Source organism: Panthera leo, chromosome B2 (genome assembly GCF_018350215.1).
Source record: "Panthera leo isolate Ple1 chromosome B2, P.leo_Ple1_pat1.1, whole genome shotgun sequence".
Classification (NCBI taxonomy): domain Eukaryota; kingdom Metazoa; phylum Chordata; class Mammalia; order Carnivora; family Felidae; genus Panthera; species Panthera leo.
In genome coordinates this window covers 115,843,210-115,862,153 of record NC_056683.1, presented here as the reverse complement: position 1 = coordinate 115,862,153, position 18,944 = coordinate 115,843,210, and the positions used below count along the sequence as shown (strand labels likewise).

Sequence of the window (18,944 nt, the reverse complement as noted above, 5' to 3'; positions counted from 1 at the left end):
CCTGGCTTTGCTTTTTTACAGCATTGCCATTGTTCTCTGCTCAGCATTACTTTCAGTAGAAGGCCAGGAACTAATTTTTACTGAGTATCAAGTAATGTGCAGTAGTGTGCAAGGCTATTTGCCTACCTTACATCACTTTATCCTTATAACGATCATCTTCAGAAAGAAGTGGTACTATTATCTCCATTCTCTATGTGACCAAATCGAGGGGTGTAAATATGGGACAATTTACCAAAGGCAAATGAACTGATAAGTGACAGGTCAGGAACTGGAGCTCGGGCACAAGGTTATTTACTCCTTTCTTTTTAGCCTCATTCTCATCCTTTTTGCCAGTATTTTAGAGACTCGGGGTCATAATGAGAACATGTATTATCTACGAACTAAAACACACGTTATCATATAACTAAAATACGTAGTCAGCCTCTAAAGACATAGATGTGCATGTAATCTATAGATATAATCATAGACATAATATATGTAACATATAGGATATGTTATAAAACTTAGACTCCAAGAATAAAATGGGAGAAGACACAATATACACCAGCATGATGAAATGCAGTTGTGTTTTATGTGTGGAAATCGTCAGACAGCTGTGAAAACTGCCCACGTTCGGTCTATTTTAGGCAGTTCTGTTCAGACTTTCTATAACAGAATTAGTATGATTTTAAAATTTTAACAGATCCTTTCCCACAGATTTTTAACAGATCTCTTCCTTATGTATTATTCTGTTTTTAAATAAACAATTCTCTAATTTATTCTCTGGTTTCAAGAATCATTTTCCAGGACAGTCATCTTGAGACCACCTGAAATACGATCTGTATCTCCAAACACTCCCATTATCATGATGCTGCAATAATTTACCAGCATTTTATATCAAAATACATACATCCTGTGTCTATACTCTCATTTACGTAGCATCATGGTAGGCTTTCCTCCCCTTTTACATCTACTTTTCCTTTTTCACTAAGAAATAATAAAATATAAACTCAAAAAATTACAACCTTGGGGCGCCTGGGTGGCTCAGTCAGTTAAGTGACCAACTTAGGCTTGGGTTGTGGTCTCACAGTCGTGAGTTCGAGCCCCGCGTTGGGCTCTCTGCTATCAGTGTGGAGCCCGCTTCTGATCCTCTCCCTCTCTCTGCCCCTCCCCTGCTCACGCTCTCTCTGTCTCTTAAACATTTAAAAAAATATATATGTATATATTTTAAAAATTACATTCTTACTTACTTCTCTGTGACAAAAGAAGAGTTAAATGAATTAACACCTGCTTTTCCTAAAAGCTACAAACGTGGTAAAGTCATATAGGGTGACAAATATGACTGAGGTTTAGAATATGTTTGGAAAGAGGATTAGTGAATAAATTTACTTTGTGTTATTCAGCCTGAGACTTAAAGAAAAAGTCACAAATTTTAAAACGTACAGCATATTTTATTATAACATCACAATGAGATTACTTCATCTTTTGTTTAATTCTCAACTTTAATAAGATGCTTACCTCATGGATTAATGTTTTGCATTGTTCATTCATTTAATCATTTATTCATTCAGCATAAATTTATTGAGTGCTTCATATGCTGGTCACTAGTCTAAGTGCTTAGAATGTGGTGATTAAAAAAAAAAAAAAACAAAAACACAGAGGCACCTGGGTGGCTCACTATGTTAAGTATCTGATTTTGACTTGGGTCATGATCTTGCAGTCTGTGAATTTAAGTCCTGTGTCGGCCTTTGTGCTGATAGTTCGGAGCCTGGAGCCTGGAGCCTGCTTTGGATTCTCTGTGTCTCCCTTCCCCTCCCCTACTTCCTCTCTCTCTCTCTCTAACTCTCTCTCACACACACACAAATAAAATAAACATTTAAAAAAAGAAAAATATCTCAACTCCCATGAAAATTGCATTTCGAACAATGAGGTAAAAGCGACATACAACATAAATAGTAAAATATGCATAGTAAGCGAGGTTGCAATATATTTTATGGAGAAAATATATTGGGAAGTGGGTTAGGAAGTGGAGAGGAGTTTGTAATTTTAAATAGGATTATCAGAGGTGTTCTCTCTAAGAAGGTGGCATTTGAATAAAAGCCCAGAGGAAGTGAGGAAACAGCTTAAATGTAAATTGGGGGAAATGATTCCAGACAGAGAAGAGTAAGTGCAAAGGTCCTGAGGCAGGACTTTTAAGACCTGAAGAGGACACCAGAAGGGCAAATGAACAGGGAGATGAGTCCAGAAATGAAATGGGGTGGGGTGGAAAAAAGATCCTATAAATCCTCCTGGGTCATTGTGCTTTTCCCACTGGGTGAGATGGAAGGCCATTAGGGAACTTTAGTGGAAGGAGTGATATAATCTGATTTTGTACTAATAGGATCCATGTGACTGCAATGTTGAATGTAGACCTGAGGGGAGACAATTAGAACTAATGTTCCACACAATGTAGACACTAAAGCTGGTTGTCACCTTCATTAATGATTAAGAGGTCAGCATAAATTCACTTAGAGGAAGAACATATATTTTCTAATTAACCATAGATTCGACTTATGACATTCAATCAATGATCTTAAAAGAACAACAACAACAACAACAACAACAAAAACTAAGGCAAGAACAGTGATTGTAATCATATTCTGCTATACTAAACAAGATGTATCCATGTAGGACATCTTGAATGTGTAGATCATGATTTCCTCTATTGATGATTTTGTATTCATCAATTTAGTAGTGGCCCAAATACTACCAGGAAAAAAAGTCAGTGATTTGAAGAGCAGCCATGGGCTATTCTTTCATCAAATCTCCTGAGTTCTTGCTAAATGCCGAGCTCCACAATGGAATAAACGGAAACCTCTGTCTTCAAGGACTCAAAATAGAGTGGGACTATTGGGAAATAAACATCTGATCACCACACCATGGGCTAATAATGCCTTTGTAGAGATCTGTCTCCAGGAGAAAACCCTTACATCGAATAGACTGTATTGAATAGAAGCATATTAAATTGGTGCAGCCGCTCTGGAAAGCAGTGTGGAGGTTCCTCAGAAAATTAAAAATAGACCTACCCTATGACCCAGCAATAGCACTGCTAGGAATTTACTCAAGGGATACAGGAGTACTGATGCATAGGGGCACTTGTACCCCAATGTTTATAGCAGCACTCTCAACAATAGCCAAATTATGGAAAGAGCCTAAATGTCCATCAACTGATGAATGGATAAAGAAATTGTGGTTTATATACACAATGGAATACTACGTGGCAATGAGAAAAAATGAAATATGGCCTTTTGTAGCAATGTGGATGGAACTGGAGAGTGTGATGCTAAGTGAAATAAGCCATACAGAGAAAGACAGATACCATATGGTTTCACTCTTATGTGGATCCTGAGAAACGTAACAGAAACCCATGGGGGAGGGGAAGGAAAAAAAAAAAAAAAGAGGTTAGAGTGGGAGAGAGCCAAAGCATAAGAGACTGTTAAAAACTGAGAACAAACTGAGGGTTGATGGGGGATGGGAGGGAGGGCAGGGTGGGTGATGGGTATTGAGGAGGGCACCTTTTGGGATGAGCACTGGGTGTTGTATGGAAACCAATTTGACAGTAAATTTCATATATTAAAAAATAAAATAAATAAATAAATAAATAATTTAAAAAAAATTAAAAAAAAAAAGAATAGAAGCATATTCAGCAACACTATTTCAATCTTGTAGGGCATGGGGCGCCTGGGTGGCTCAGTCGGTTAAGCATCCGACTTCAGCTCAGGTCACGATCTCGCGGTCCGTGAGATCGAGCCCCGTGTCGGACTCTGGGCTGATGGCTCAGAGCCTGGAGCCTGCTTCCGATTCTGTGTCTCCCTCTCTCTCTGCCCCTCCCCCGTTCATGTTCTGTCTCTCTCTGTCTCAAAAATAAATAAACATTTAAAAAATAAATAAATAAATCTTGTATGGCTTTTAAATATATTACATGTGTATGTCTCTTTTGCTTAGATAATGAGATATTAATTAAATGTATATCATTTATACCCCATCCAACCTCTTGAATGCTTATAAATTCTCTCTCTCTCTTTTTCATTCTTTAATAGGTGGAGCTAATGTTCTCTAAGCTATAGGGCAATGGATTTGTTTAACAGGAATGAGTAAGAGGAGTGTGAGAAAAGAATATGCAATGAAAGGATAACAATCTTCCTTTGAGATTGAAAATTTGACCATCCTTATTATGTTTAAACAAGAAAATATTGAATATAGGAAAAATTGAACATACTGAAATATTTTAATGTATTTCACACTTTATTATTACAAAAATGTCCAATCATTTCACTAACAGTTTAAGGATATAGGAAAAATGTTTCCATGCTACTCACATAGATTTTAAAACCATAGTATTTGCACAGTAATGCTAATTCAACCTCCTTCCAAACCTCATTTAACACTGTTAACCTAACTCACTAAATATGTCTCTGTAAGGTCAATGAATAAAATATTTAGGTCAAGATCTCGGTAGCTTCAAGACTATCTTTCTTTACAAATGCATTTTTAGTTTTGGGGGATAGACCAGGAAGAGAAGTGAATTGTTTATCAAAATGAAGGAGACTCCTTCACATGCGTATAACTAATTTCATGGCATACCTGGATTATGCAGGAATGAAAATGACCTCACTTTATATTAACAAAGTCTATCAAAAAGCTGCCTGCCCGCCTATGTTTTATCTCACTTGCCTCCAGTTGGCTTTCTTCCTAAATAAATCAAAGAGAGAGAAAATGGCCAGATTTTTTTTAAGTCAAAAAATGAGATCAGATATAACCCATATTATAGTAAAAATCTGGTTGGAAAGGAGTTAAAAGGGACTATTTTGGATATCCTATTAACTTTTAAGTCCCCATTATTGTCTTTTAAATTGCTGTATATTTTTCTTTGCCATCATACTGGATTTTTGTATACACATTGTGCAGTTAAGTTTCTCTTCAAGTTTATGCTGATACCAGGACCTTACAATACCCAAAATTGCTATTTTGCTATTATCATCACTTCAAATTTCTTACCATGATATTGTAATATTTATTATGCTAATCTAGAAATTGGGGCACAGCATGATGAAGTCATTTGCTCAAGATATGCTGTGAGTAAATAACAGAATTGGGAAAAGTTAATAATTCCTCAGTAATAAAAATCTGAAAACAATCTATTAATAAAATAAGGAGCCACTCTCTTCTCAGTAAATTGCTTTGTTTTTCATACTTATTTAGAATGTTAAAGTGTCAAAAGGAATTTTCTGGTGTAATCTACAAAGATTTAATCAAGGAAATTCAATGGCGGCTGTTTATATGTAAAATAGTAATTTTATTAAAAGTATTTCACGGAGGAGCCAAGTATATATCAACAACAGCAAGTAAAACTGGCATTGGCTGAAATTCATACATCTCGAAATAAAAAGGAGAGCCAAGGAATGGTCAAATCTCTTGCTGAATCAATGACAAACAAACACTTAGTGATATTTACCTATTCATTATAAAACTGCTGTCCTTGGTTCCCAGTAGGATAATAGCTCATATTATGCTGAATAACCCATTAATCCTTCATGATGCAGGTTTAAAAAAAGACAGAAGTTATGCTATTTTAGAGGCATACTAAAATGTACTAGAAAATGAGAGATCTAGTCTCTTGTTTTACAATAAAACAGATGGTTGTATTCTCCCATAGAAGCCAGGAGATCATAGTGTGGTACTTCTAGAATCCAAGCAATAAACGAAGCTCTTAAAATTAAATACCAAAATTTCTCATGAGCAACCTAAGCTAGCCTTCAGATCCCAGTTTAGGAAATACTGGTCTGGATTCAGACTACCTAGCTTGAAATCCTAGCCCTGTCCATAATTAGCTTTGTAAAGAAGGCCAAGTCACTTGACTTTTCAAAGTCTCAGTGTTTTTTTTTTTTTTTTTTTTTTTTTTTACATAAGGATAATAATTCCAGCTGCCCTTTTAAGATTTTTGTGAGAAGTAAATAAATACTCAGGATGTCCACATTGTCTCTGTTGCCAATGCATTGAAACATGCCTGCCTGCAGCTTTGTTCCTTAGCTAAACAAGTTCCAGGAATGTGTTACAAGTTACAGGAATTTGTTACTCCAAGCCTAAGACCAAAGGAGAGGGCTAAAGCCCCTTCTTGCCTGAGGAATTCCATCATAAAAACAGATTACAAAACCTACTTAACTTTTTACATCACTAAAACACTGGCTAAGTTAAAACCTTGAGTCAAATAGAAATAAAAATTTATCTCATTTTACAAATTGCACTGCCCTTCTCTTGAACATACAGTAGGTTGATTTGCAGGAAGTAGGAGGGGGTTAAAATAAGTAAGGACATGGGTGGGTGCCATCCTGTAATATAGGGGCCCATGTACGGCTTCCACTAGGCGTACTCCAGACTTTGGAGTTAGGTAGACCTGTCTTATAAATAGAATTTTATAACTTGTTATGAAGACTCAACTATAAAAGATGTCTTGGAGTATTCACTCATTTTAAGGCTATTAAACTAAACAGGAAAACAATCCACATACGTCTTAAGATACCATGCGGGAATAGATAAGTGGCGATACAAAGCAAACCTAGGAAAAAAGAAATGTCTTCATTGAGAAATGGGCTTTCAGGTGGACTCTGACCTGTTGAATTAATAATGATAGGAATGTTGGATAGAAATGATTTAATAAAAACTTGTAATGGTACCATCCAGTTTTAAACTGGAAGGGAAAAATGCTGCTATGCTTATTAAATATATACTATTATGGTTGAGAGCAAAGAGTAATATAAGTGATTTATGTAAATTATATTAAGAGTAGACTGCCTGGGTGGCTCAGACGGTTAAGTGTCCCACTTCAGCTCAGGTCATGATCTCATGGTCCATGAGTTTGAGCCCTGAGTGAGGCTCTGTGCTGAAGGCTTAGAGCCTGGAGCCTGCTTTGAATTGTGTGTCTCCCTCTCTCCCTGCCCCCCTCCTGCTCGCATTCTGTCCCTTTGCCTCTCAAAAATAAATAACATTAAAAAAAAAAAAAGAGTTGACTCTGAAGTTGCCCCATGTGCAAATTGAAGAATAAGCAGAGAGTAAACTAGAGAAATTAGCCATCACTATTTATTAACTCCCTATCCCCGACAATGACTCGAGGTAACAGCAAAATCACTTCTGATTGCGAAGGCCAACTTTCAAACACCACATGAAGAGAGAGAACCACGGTGACTGATAAAGAACTAAGCTGTCTTTATCAGAAGAGGGATGAAGTCTACTTTGAAGGTGGGATCCTCGGGGGATTCATGCACCAGAGATCATTGACCTAAAGCATGATTGATCAGTGCGATAGTTTGCCCTGCCATTCCTTGATAGTGCTTGGAGACTTACTGGGAAATACCATTAACTCAAGGCTGACATTCAGCTGTTAGTATGGGTGGATATAAATCCATGCCACCTGGTGATTTAGTTGCAGCCCTGAGCCCTTGCTATCACCCAGGTGCTTAGGTCCTGAATTGTCTCAGATGGGTAAACAGAAGATCTCCTGTGAGACCCACCAGCCAGCAATTTGGAGTTCCCCAATGTGTATACCCTGGCCAAAAATGGGCCCAAGCTCTGAATAGAGGAGGTTGAACCCCTGTTGATGATACACAGCATCCATATGTGAAATGGCTGGTTATCTATCTGGTCCTCTGAGAATGTGACCAATCCCCATTGGCTGGTGCTTCCCTCCACCATGACTACCTGTGTTAATATGACCTCTACAGTGTATATATAGTATCTGTCACTAACTATCTTGGTCATTCTGCCTTCACTATCCCCAAAATGCTTTGCTTCTCTGTCCTTACTGGGCCCAGGAGGAATGGCTGAGAGCCTTTCCCTCATAGATTATAGGGAATCAGAAAGAGGTTGAGTTACAGAAGCAACCTATGTAAAATGCCCCCAGTCTCAGGCTTCAGTCAATTAAATTAGTTTTTATATTTGGAATAACAGCAAAATATGGAAACACTTTACCAGATCCCATCCTATCTGCAAGCCTAAATAATTTGGGGTGATGGTGGTCCTTGAGTAATAACTTCAGCCTGACCTGAATATTGTGAATGAAAAGAAGAAAGAAATTAAGTGTAGAAGGCACCCGGGCCTCTGCCACACAAACTTGAACAACTTGAACGTCAATTTTGTACAACTACAAGGCTTGTTACCTCATTTAGTGGCCCAAGTTTAATTTAAGAATCAACTGTCACAGCTTGTTCAACTCTCAGTAATGAGAGGCAATTTACTCAAGAGCCCTGTTATCCAAGAACCTTTCAGTAAACACACCATGATCAGAACGGGAGAGCTGTAGTATTTTAAAAGTTAAAAAATGGCACTATTATATTTTCTTTATGTAAAACGTGCTTGATCTATATTTTCATCATTAACTCTCATTAGTCAAAACAGAGTCAGCTGCTAATTCAGTTCTAAACTCTTCATGTGAATTCATTTTCATTGTGCTTTAGAAATAAATGCAAAATTCACCCAAGAACTACTAACTAAACAAATAGTAAATCAAAAATACAATTTTAAAAGTAGAAAATTGGTAAATAAAAAAAAAAAGAGGGACTATACCTGCTGTAAATCCAGTGTAATCGTCACATAATGGTATTCAATTCCATTCTTAATACTGGGACTCTGCCACCAAGTGTTCTTTCCATCAATAGCATTTGTAATCGGGTGTCTCTCTATTGAATCAGCAGCAGGTGAAAGGACAAAAAAAGAACATATAATGAATTGATCGCTGTTTCTTTAAAGAAAAAAAGTAAAACTAAGTTGAAGCCATCATCATGTGAATATCAAACAGCAAAATAATACAAAGAGAGCAATTCATATCTTCAAGAGAATTTATTTAATGCCAGCTTTTTCAGACCACTCTATATGGCATATGAAATGCTTAAATACTTAGGCTATAAGAGAAGATGTTCAACACTCTGGCCATCAATTAAAATAGGCAACTCTGAAGATTACTACAGAAATTAAGCGTGAAGAAATAATATTGAAATCTGATGAACACGTCAGTCCTTCCAAGATGCAAAAATTAATGTTTGAGGCAGCTCTTGTATGCCATCCACACTGTGGGGAAAAAAACCCATAAAATTCTGAATTGTGGTTGAGGATTTGCCCTTTTGACATGTTCATTATTACCAAGACTTGGGCAGCCCAATATGTTACCTGGGATTTTTTTTTTTTAAGTTTATTTTTGAGAGAGACAGGGACAGTGTGAGTGAGGGAGGAGCAAAGAGAGGGAGAGAGAGAATCCCAAGTAGGCTTTGCACCATCAACGCAGAGCCCAATGCAGTGCTTAAACCCATGAACTGGGAGATCATCACCTGAGCTGAAACTGAGAGTCAGATGCTTAATTGACTGCACCACCCTGGTGCCAGTTACCTGGGCTTAATACAAAATGCTGTCAGGTCCATCCTATGAGGCTTTTCATGGTCAGTCCTTAACTTGCCAACTTTCAACCAGTATTTACAAATATAATGAGGGGCAGGGTGCCTGGGTGGCTCAGTCAGTTGAGTGTCAGACTTTGGATCAGGTCGTGATCTCATGGTTCGGTTTGTGGGGTTTGAGCACTTGCTGCTGTCAGTGCAGAGCCTGCTTTGGATCCTCTGTCCGCCTTTCTCTCTGCCCCTCCCCTGCTCGTGCTCTCTCTCAAAAATAAATAAAGTTAAAAAATAAAAATAAAAAATAAAAATATAATGAAAGATACTCCAAACCTCTCATTTAGCATTGTCCATCCCCATCATCACTAACTCAGTGGAGGAGTCTGCACAATAATGGCAAGCAGGGAGACAACAGCACACAAAACTCTCCTACCAACAAAACATGGATCTTCCTTCTCCTTTACTACCTATAGCTGAGAACAGAACCTACTGTTCTGTACTGGAGGGGCTCCTGGGTAGCTCAGCTAGTTAAGCATCTGACTCTTGATTTCAGTTCAGACCATGATCTCTCAGTGGGTGAGTTCAAGCCCTGCATCGGGCTCTGTGCTGACTGCTCAGATCTTGTTTGGGATTTTCTCTCTCTCTCTCTCCCTCTCTCTCCGCCCTTCCCCCACTCCTGCTCTTTCTCTTTATCAAAATAAATAAATAAAATTAAAAAATAATTTAAAAATAAATAAAAGGAAGACTGGAGATAGACGATGGGAGGGGTGGACATTCACCCCAGCCCTCCCCACCCCTACTGTTCTTTCTTACCATTCCTTTTCTCCTTACACCCCTCAAACCTCACATTTCTTCTCCAATTTAGCTCCATGCATCTCACAACAGCAGCCATTACCCCTGAGGTGCCAAAGCCCTCATTCTGCTTTGGTTCTTAGCCATTGGAAATCTGTTCTCGTTTCCAAGTAACACAAGTTCTGTTTTGTTCTCAGCAGGCCCAGCTCATTCACAGGTGAGAATGGCAGGAGTGGAGGTAGATGGAGAGGTTCCTATTTCTTCTTTTCTTTTTTTTTTAATGTTTATTTTTGAGAGAGAGAGAGAGAGAGAGAGAGAGAGCGCGTGCGCGCAAATGGGGGAGGGGCAGAGAGAGAGGGAGACACAGAATCCGAAGCAGGCTCCAGGCTCTGAGCTGTCAGCACAGAGCCCGATGCGGGGCTCGAACTCACAAACCTCAAGATCATGACCTGAGCCGAAGTCGGACGCTTAACCAATTAACCCACCCAGGTGCCTCCAGAGGTTCCTATTTCTATTCCAAGGGCTGCACTAAGGGTACTTAACTTCCTAAATTCTCACTTGAAAGTCAGCCTATTTGCCCATAGAAATGTAAATAAACTGGAGGCTAGATTCCCTGCTACTCTTCTATATGTCACAGATAACATATGCTTTGGAGCATCAGTCTTGAGAACTTCTGAACACTACTTCTCCGGGGAGATGTTTCAAATAAATAGTCTAAGAGTAACCTTTTAGATTAGAACACAATCTTTTTTGGTAAATGGAAGGAATACTTCAAATAATGAACAAACCTCATCACTACAAGGAGCAATCATGGACCTCCGTTTGCCTACAAAGTGTAGCATGTAGCCATGTACTCTAATGATAATGGTGATGAAAAAAGCATGATATCTGGAATATGAAGGGGGGCGTATGAGGAGATAAATAGTCCACCTGTATTCCACCTGGCTCCACCATTTAGTATTCAACAATGGCAACTCACTTAAACCGTGTGTGCAATTCTTCAACTAGGGTTAACAAAACTCCACTCACAGCAGTGGTTTCCAGATTAAGTTTCAGAAAAAAAGTAAAGTAAAAAAAATGTGTATGAGAGGTTTGTGGAACTGATATAGGAGTTCTAGCTCTTTATTTATGTAAAACATAGGAACCTCCAGTCAACTTTTACTGTCATTTAATGTACCATCACTGTTATTTCATAAACTAATGAACATTAGAACCAGGCAAAGTTTTAAAGAACCATAATTTCAAAATGAAGAACCGTTCTTTAAAATGCACTCATTTTGTTTTCACAAAAAATTAGGAATTTCTCAGTTTCTCTTTTTTCCAGGGGCCAGTAAACATATCTTGGATGAGAACTCTAATCTTACAGGGTTACCAGAGGAACATTACAGCTATTAATAGTCTAACCATTATTACGCATATATATAAAATAAATTATACATCTGTTCAAAATGTATACTGTTCTGAATCTTAGTTACAGGCAAATTGCATTTCGTAAAAAATGTGAAAGTCACAAAACAAAGCAAAATGAAGTCCTCAATGCAATAGGAATTTGATAATAACGTCAAGTCATCTTCAAAAGAAAAATTTTATTCAAAACTGAATATTCATTAAGTTTCCCATCTTTAGATCATGAGTATTTTTAGATTAATTTTGTTAAAGTAGCCTGCTATACCTTGTTTAATTAAAAACATAAAGGTTTATGTCCTTGACTTACTTATGGGAACATGAGAGCATAGGACAGAACAAAAATGTTCTATTTTTACTGATAAATGATTTAATTCAACTAAACAACTGGATGGACTTTGTTTTGTCTCAAGTCTTACCGCATTAGCAGTCCACTGAGATGAGGCATCCTACCTCATTAATGAAAAGTAAAACTGCTGACCGTATTTAATAATTAGCACTAGTGAACTTGTTCTGTTGAAGCTATAGCAAAGGTGTCAGGTCTTTATAACGACAGCAAATACCATAAGCATAACTAAATATCAAACAAATGCCCTTGTGGTGTCAATGCGTGCTGAAATTGACACGTCAGGAATCAGCCATAAATGAAATATTACTGGCATTGCTTCTGAAGAAAAATAAATACCACAACAAACATTCCCCAAACATCCTCTGGAATCTTCTTTACAGATTGTGGGTTTAATATGTGTTAGAAAAACACACCCACAACCATATTTCCAAATCAGATTTGTGGCTCAGGTAATTCTGGGAGAAGCTGTCTAATTGGAAATTTTTATATCTGCCACCTCAGGTCAAATTGATATGAGAATTAGTCATGAAAATGAGGACTGGGAGATGAATCAACAATTAACCATAATCCCCATTATGAAAGTTTAATCATAATTAATTTGCAAATACTGATTAATTGTTGGCATACTTCCCTTATTTAGAATGAGATAGAAACTTATAACATCCTCAACAGGGATAGCTACACAAGTAAATCCAAGGGCTAACTGCATCAGAATACTGTCCAGGGAATCGTTGATGAAGTAAATCTTTCAAACTGCTAATTTTTAATTGGAAAGCACAATCTAGTAACCGGAAGTTCAAGCTTCCTTTTCTTTGTATGGTGATTACGCACAGACCTGCCTGATATGTTCTAGCAGTTCAATGCATTTGTAAAATTTTATCATCTGCTGCTCCAACTTTTCCTAAAATATATTCATGTAGTTTATTGCTAGATTTTTATTCTTATGGGGTATGTTCTTTCCCTATCTCTAGTTCCAAAACAAGACTTTGAAATGTAATGAAGGTGGTAGCTTAAAATTAATCACACAAAGTAAATCCAGATTATGATAGGTTAAAAAACACTTCAGGCAGGGGCAGCTGGGTGGCCCAGTTGGTTGAGCTTCTGAAACAACTTTAGCTCAGGTCATGATCTCAGGTCATGGTGAGTTTGAGCCCCGCATCAGGCTCTGTGCTGACAGCTCGGAGCCTGGAACCTGCTTCGCATTCTGGGTCTCCCCCTCTCTCTCTGCCCCTCCCCTGCTCACACTGTGTCTGTCTGTCTCTCTCTCTCAAAAATAAATATTAAAAGAAAGTTTTTAAAAAAAACACTTCAGGTAAATAAAAATGAGGAAATATAAGACATACTTCCTGTGCATCTTGCTTTACTAAAACAATCTGTCACTTCTGTCCCAATATAAACCTATGGGACAGGCTTGCTTAAATATGGATGTCTTCCATGGAGACATAAGAGACCCTGACTATATAACTCTGAAGGGGGAAATGACAGGATCGCTCCTGGACTCAGTTTAGCAAATGCGCCTCATTCATTTTTCCAACCAAGAGTCTCCACTTGGAGCACCTGGGTCGCTTAGTCAGTTAGGTGTTCCACTCTTGATTTCAGCTCAGGTCATGATCTTGTGAGCTCATGGGTTCAAGTCCTGCATCGGGCTCCATGCTGGCAGTGCAGAGGCTGCTTGGGATTCTCTCCCTCTGCTTCTCCCCACTTATGGACTCTCTTTCTCGCTCAAGAATTAAATATTCATATATATAATTGATAGTAAATAATTATATGACTATATATTTATTATTTATAATAAATAAATTATTTAATAATAAGTTTATTATTTATAATACATAAATATTTATACTATTTTTCATAATAAAATTATATATATATATATATATATTTAATTTTAAAAAAGAGTCTCCCCTCAATTATTTTCCACCCCAAGCTTTCCATCTTCCTTCCTTCCTTCCTCTGTGACTGTACACAGTTCTTTGTTTTTCTCCTTTCCTGGAATACCTTTCCTTCTAATCTCAGGCAATTCAGCTTGTTAATTCTCAGCTGAATCTGACCGCCTCTTGGAACTACCTCTCGATACTTCAGTTCCCACTAATGTTTTCCTTCTCAGAAATTCTATGTCACTTTTTATTTATTTATTTTTTTTATTAAAAAAAATTTTTTTTAATGTTCATTTATTTCTGAGAGAGACAGAGACAGAGACAGAGAGAGAGACAGAACAGAGCATGAGCAGGGGAGGAGCAGAGAGAAGGAAGACACAGAATCTGATGCAGGCCCCAGGCTCTGAGCTGTCAGCACAGACCCCAACGTGGGGCTCAAACCCATGAACTGTGAGATCATGACCTGAGCCGAAGCTGGACATTCAACAGACTGAGCCACCCAGGTGCTCCTGCATCACTTTTTATTTTTTAAGTTTATTTATTTATTGATGGAGAAAAAGAGAGCATGGGGCAGGGGGAGCAAGAAAGGGAGAGAGAGAGAAAGAGAGAGAGAGAGAGAGAGAGAGAGAGAGAGAATGAATGAATATCCCAAGCAGGCTCTGCACTGTCAGCTCAGAGCTGGATGCAGGGTTCAGTCTCACCAACTGTGAGATCATGACCTGAGCTGAAATCAAGAGTCAGATGCTTAATGGACTGAGCCACCCAGGCGCCACTCTACATCATTTATAATATGTACCAGATAATAAGCCCTGAGTTGACTGTTTGGAATATTTGCTTAATTGCTTTCTATGTTCAAGCCTTATTTATCCTAACCTTGTACTTGTAGTCAGGAACTACACATATATGTATTTATATTTATATAAATACATATATAAACACATATATGCATGTATACACACACACACACACACACAACTTTACATACTTTACCTAACTCCCCCTTTCTGCCCAGTGCATCCTCTCCACCCCCTCCCCACCATTTCCATGCCTCTAGCCTTTCTCACATTCTTTATCAAATCATCAAGGCTACCAGTCTAAACCAATGGCAGTTTCTCCCCATCAGGCTTCATTTTCTTCCCTAATGAACCCAGAGCTCATAGTCCATCAATTCATTTATCTTCCAGACTTGACTTCAATTTTCTTGCCACCTTATTCTTCCATTCTACTTTCTCTGTAAAACTCCATGAGGATCAGCACAAACATTTGATTCTTCCATTCCACCCCATATAGAATTCTCACTTTATTCTCACTATGGCTCAGCAATTCTCCTCCTATTACCCAAAGGGGCTAATCAAAATTTTACTTCTTTCCTTAACAGAACACCCAGACACACATATTAATAAGAAAATTAAGAGCATTAAGTAAGAATTTCCTCCCAAATACTCCCTTCTATCTACCTCTACTCATCCTCCCTCTTCCTGATTTGATGAGTTAAAAGGATGCCTTCTTACCTGTGCTCAGTGACTCATCTGTTCTTACCTCTAAAGAACTACCACCCCCATTGTCACTTTATCTTCAAGTTTCCTGGCCTCTCCTTTCGACTGAAACTCGCTCAAATGCCCCATCTCTGAAAACCTTCAAAACACCACATCCATTCTCTTTCACACCAACGATATTTGAGAGAACACCCCTATACTTTTCTTTCCTTTTTACCACTCGCTAACTCTTGAATATGGCTTTTGCCTCATCCATCCACTGACTGCTTTGACAAGTTTACCAATGGATGTCCATATTGTCAAAATCAAGGAAAATCTATTTTATACTTTTCTCACTCAATATCTTGAAGTAGCTAACATTGTTGATTATTCATTCTTCCTGAAAATTCTTTCCTTCCTCACAAGCCTGGTACCTGAATCTTCTGCCTTCCTTCCTTGGATTCTGTTTCTCTTTATTGCCTTCCTGGATTCCACTAAATCTACCTCCCTTAGCTTCTGATGCTTCCCCGGGGCTTTGACCCAGGTCCTCTGCCCTTATTGTTCTAAAAAATAAGCCAACAGGTGAGATGTGTTCCATTACTCCCCACTCATACCTATATCATAATAATCTGAATCACAGATAATCAGACTCATTAAAGACATGGAAGATTCTGGTAGTTGTCATCTTAAGATTTTTTAAACATTCTGTGATACACAAGACCACCGGTTTTAATCACAAAAGTTCCAATTCTCCAAACATAATGTTTTCAGCATCTCTAAATTATATAATAGAGAGGGGACCATGCATTCTACCCTTTAACTAGTTCCAATAAAGAACACACAAGGCCTTCCAACTTTATTTTGAGGTAAAAAAATGCAAATTGTGAGAGAAAACTTCTTTCATTTTATAGGTTTTTAGCTTAAAAAGAGAAGGAAACTAAGCAAATTTTAAAATGCTATAATTGTGAAGTTTTATCCCCATTAGAACTCACCTCTTTGACATTAAGTATTCACATTATTAACCTCCCCAACAGATTTGATAATTTCCCAACGTGTATCTCTAAATCAACCTCCATTTCTAGAATCCTCTCACACCATTCTCCCCTTCTCCATATAAATTCTTTACCCATTAAACCACATTACTTATCATTATCTGAATGTATCATGCTGTTCCGTAACTCCAAGACTTGTGTATGCTTTTTCTTTTATAATACTTTTCATCTTACTTTTCTTTCTGCAGTACATGAGTCACTTTCTCCCAGAAATAGTTAAATAGCCTCTCTCATGTTCCCTTAACACTCAATTTACTTTTCTGCTTCCCTATTCCCCCCCTAAGTCGCTTAAGTCAAGAACTATGTATGAGTTACCATTATACTTCAGTACAATGCATTGCTAGCAGCAGGGGTTCATATGCTTGCCGAATAAACACATAGATGAATCTGAGACGTCAGTGTGGTTCATAGAAGCCAGCAAGAGGGCTTTGTATGACACCTCTCCTTAAAACTCCCCTCTTGAGGTGTTTAACAACCTTCATAATCCACTTCCAGCCTCTGCACAAGACCCATGTCTACATTCTGCTTTTTGATGCTTTTAGTTCTAGCCCTTCCAACTACTTGTAGTTCCCCGAGCAAGTAAGGTTTTCTATCTCATTCTGATCTTTCTGGCATTTCCTCGTCTCTTCTCACTCTCTCTTCTTTACCTGCGTATTTAATACCTGTCCTTGAGTCTCAGCTTAGATGGCACTTCTGGCAAGCCTTCACTTGCACCAAGACTAATTTGTAACCCTCCTCTCTCTCCCTCAGACCCCTATGCTCATTCTTTACTTTGTTCCTTTTGCCTATTTCTTCACTGGTTGCAGTGAGGGACCATACCTTATTCCTGTTGATCTTCACCGGAGTACCTGGCACGTAAGTGACCAACAAATGACTAAAGCCTGCACTAATAACCACATCCTCAGATGTGATTCTGGAGGTAGTGAACCTAATGACTGCCACAGGTGTTCAGCTAGAAAACTCTTCTCAAGCACTATACCTGGTACACATAGAGAACTCCAGTAATGTTTGTCAGATGGTACAGAAGAGGTATAAAGAAGCACCCAATGGAAGAAAAGGTCTAGGAATTTGGGGACCACAAACCCTTTGACTTGAATGCAACTTCACCTCAAAGTCTCTCAACTACATGGGGTGCCTGGATGGCTCAGTCAGTTAAGCGACTGACTTCGGCTCAGGTCATGATTTCACAGTTTGTGAGTTCGAGCCACATGTCGGGCTCTGTGCTGACAGCTCAGAGCCTGGAGCCTGCTTCAGATTCTATGTCTCCCTCTCTCTCCCCCTCCCCTACTTATGCTCTGTTTCTCTCTCTCTCTCTCTCTCTCAAAAATGAATAAATGTTAAAAATTTTTTTAAAAAGTCTCTCAACTACAGATCTTAGCCAGTGCCATGCAAACATGTATTAAAATACATACGATATGGGGGCGCCTGGGTGGCTCAGTCGGTTAAGTGTCCAACTTCGGCTCAGGTCATGATCTCACTGTCCGTGAGTTCGAGCCCCGCGTCGGGCTCTGTGCTGACCGCTCAGAGCCTGGAGCCTGTTTCAGATTCTGTGTCTCCCTCTCTCTCTGATCCTCCCCTGTTCATGCTCTGTCTCTCTCTGTCTCAAAAATAAATAAACGTTAAAAAATTTTAAAAAATAAAATACATACGATATGGATTGCTGCTGTTTTGATTGCAGATTCGACATTGGGGGTTCCTCACAGGCTGTCCAGGGACATGCTCTACCAATTTGCAATACATTTCGGGTCCTTTTTCTCCACATGTTGCATTTGTGGTGATGAGAGCATTGGAAGCAAGATTCAGGACAGCAGGGAATAAACCTGAAAAAGAAGGATAAATGAAGATGTGTGGGCCAGAAGCAACATGGTATGATTTTGCTGCATTTTAAGATGAAATTAAGATAGGATATTTTTCAGGGCATTAAATTCCTTGAAAATTAAATAATCAGTGATAATTGAATATCTGGTCTAATTAACTACTCTACATAAATAGCATGTGTTCTCAAATGAACATTTCTTCTTCAGTCTTAAATATAAAATCTAAAGCTATCTTCTTAATGTTTAACCTGTAACATTTAATTAGGAAGAAAGCCCTGTCTCTAACACACTTAAAAAACAAAGACCTTCGGGGGTGCCTGGGTGGTTCAGTCACTTAAGTGACCAACTCTTCATTTAGGCTCAGGTCGTGAACTCACAGTGCATGGGTTCGAGCCCCACATCTGGCTCTGTGCTGACAGCACAAAACTTGCTTGGGATTTTTGTCTCCCTCTCTCTGCCCCTCTCCCACCACCCCCCTCAAAGTAATAAAAATAAACTTATAAAATATCTTCTCTTCATGTCATTGGCAAAAGATCTTATTGAATCTTCCATCTTCCACTTCAGCTATTTTGTATTTAGTAGTAAACTATAATCGTATATAAAGATTTTGTGTAACTAAGCGTTTATGATTTCTGTGGCCATTTTTATTCTCCAATTATTATGTAGCATTAAGTGGTTGTTATAATTCCTTTTATTCAGACTGGAGACCATAGCAAATGATGAAAGATTTTGGAAAACCATTCTTTACTGCCTTCTGTGCTAGAAAGCCATATTATATAGCAA

At 38.3% G+C, this 18,944-nt stretch overlaps 1 protein-coding gene across 3 annotated transcripts in view; it reads right to left on the bottom strand.

Moving 5' to 3' along the window:
• Positions 1-18,944, bottom strand: part of LAMA2 (laminin subunit alpha 2) — a 609,036-nt gene that overhangs the window by 443,855 nt on the left and 146,237 nt on the right. For all 3 annotated transcript variants that reach the window (XM_042939791.1, XM_042939793.1, XM_042939792.1), the window contains exons 3-4: positions 17,994-18,164; positions 8,578-8,690 (exon numbers count right to left, since the gene is read on the bottom strand). In XM_042939791.1, the coding sequence (XP_042795725.1) occupies positions 8,578-8,690; positions 17,994-18,164 (284 nt within the window). The remainder of the gene's footprint in view (positions 1-8,577; positions 8,691-17,993; positions 18,165-18,944) is intronic.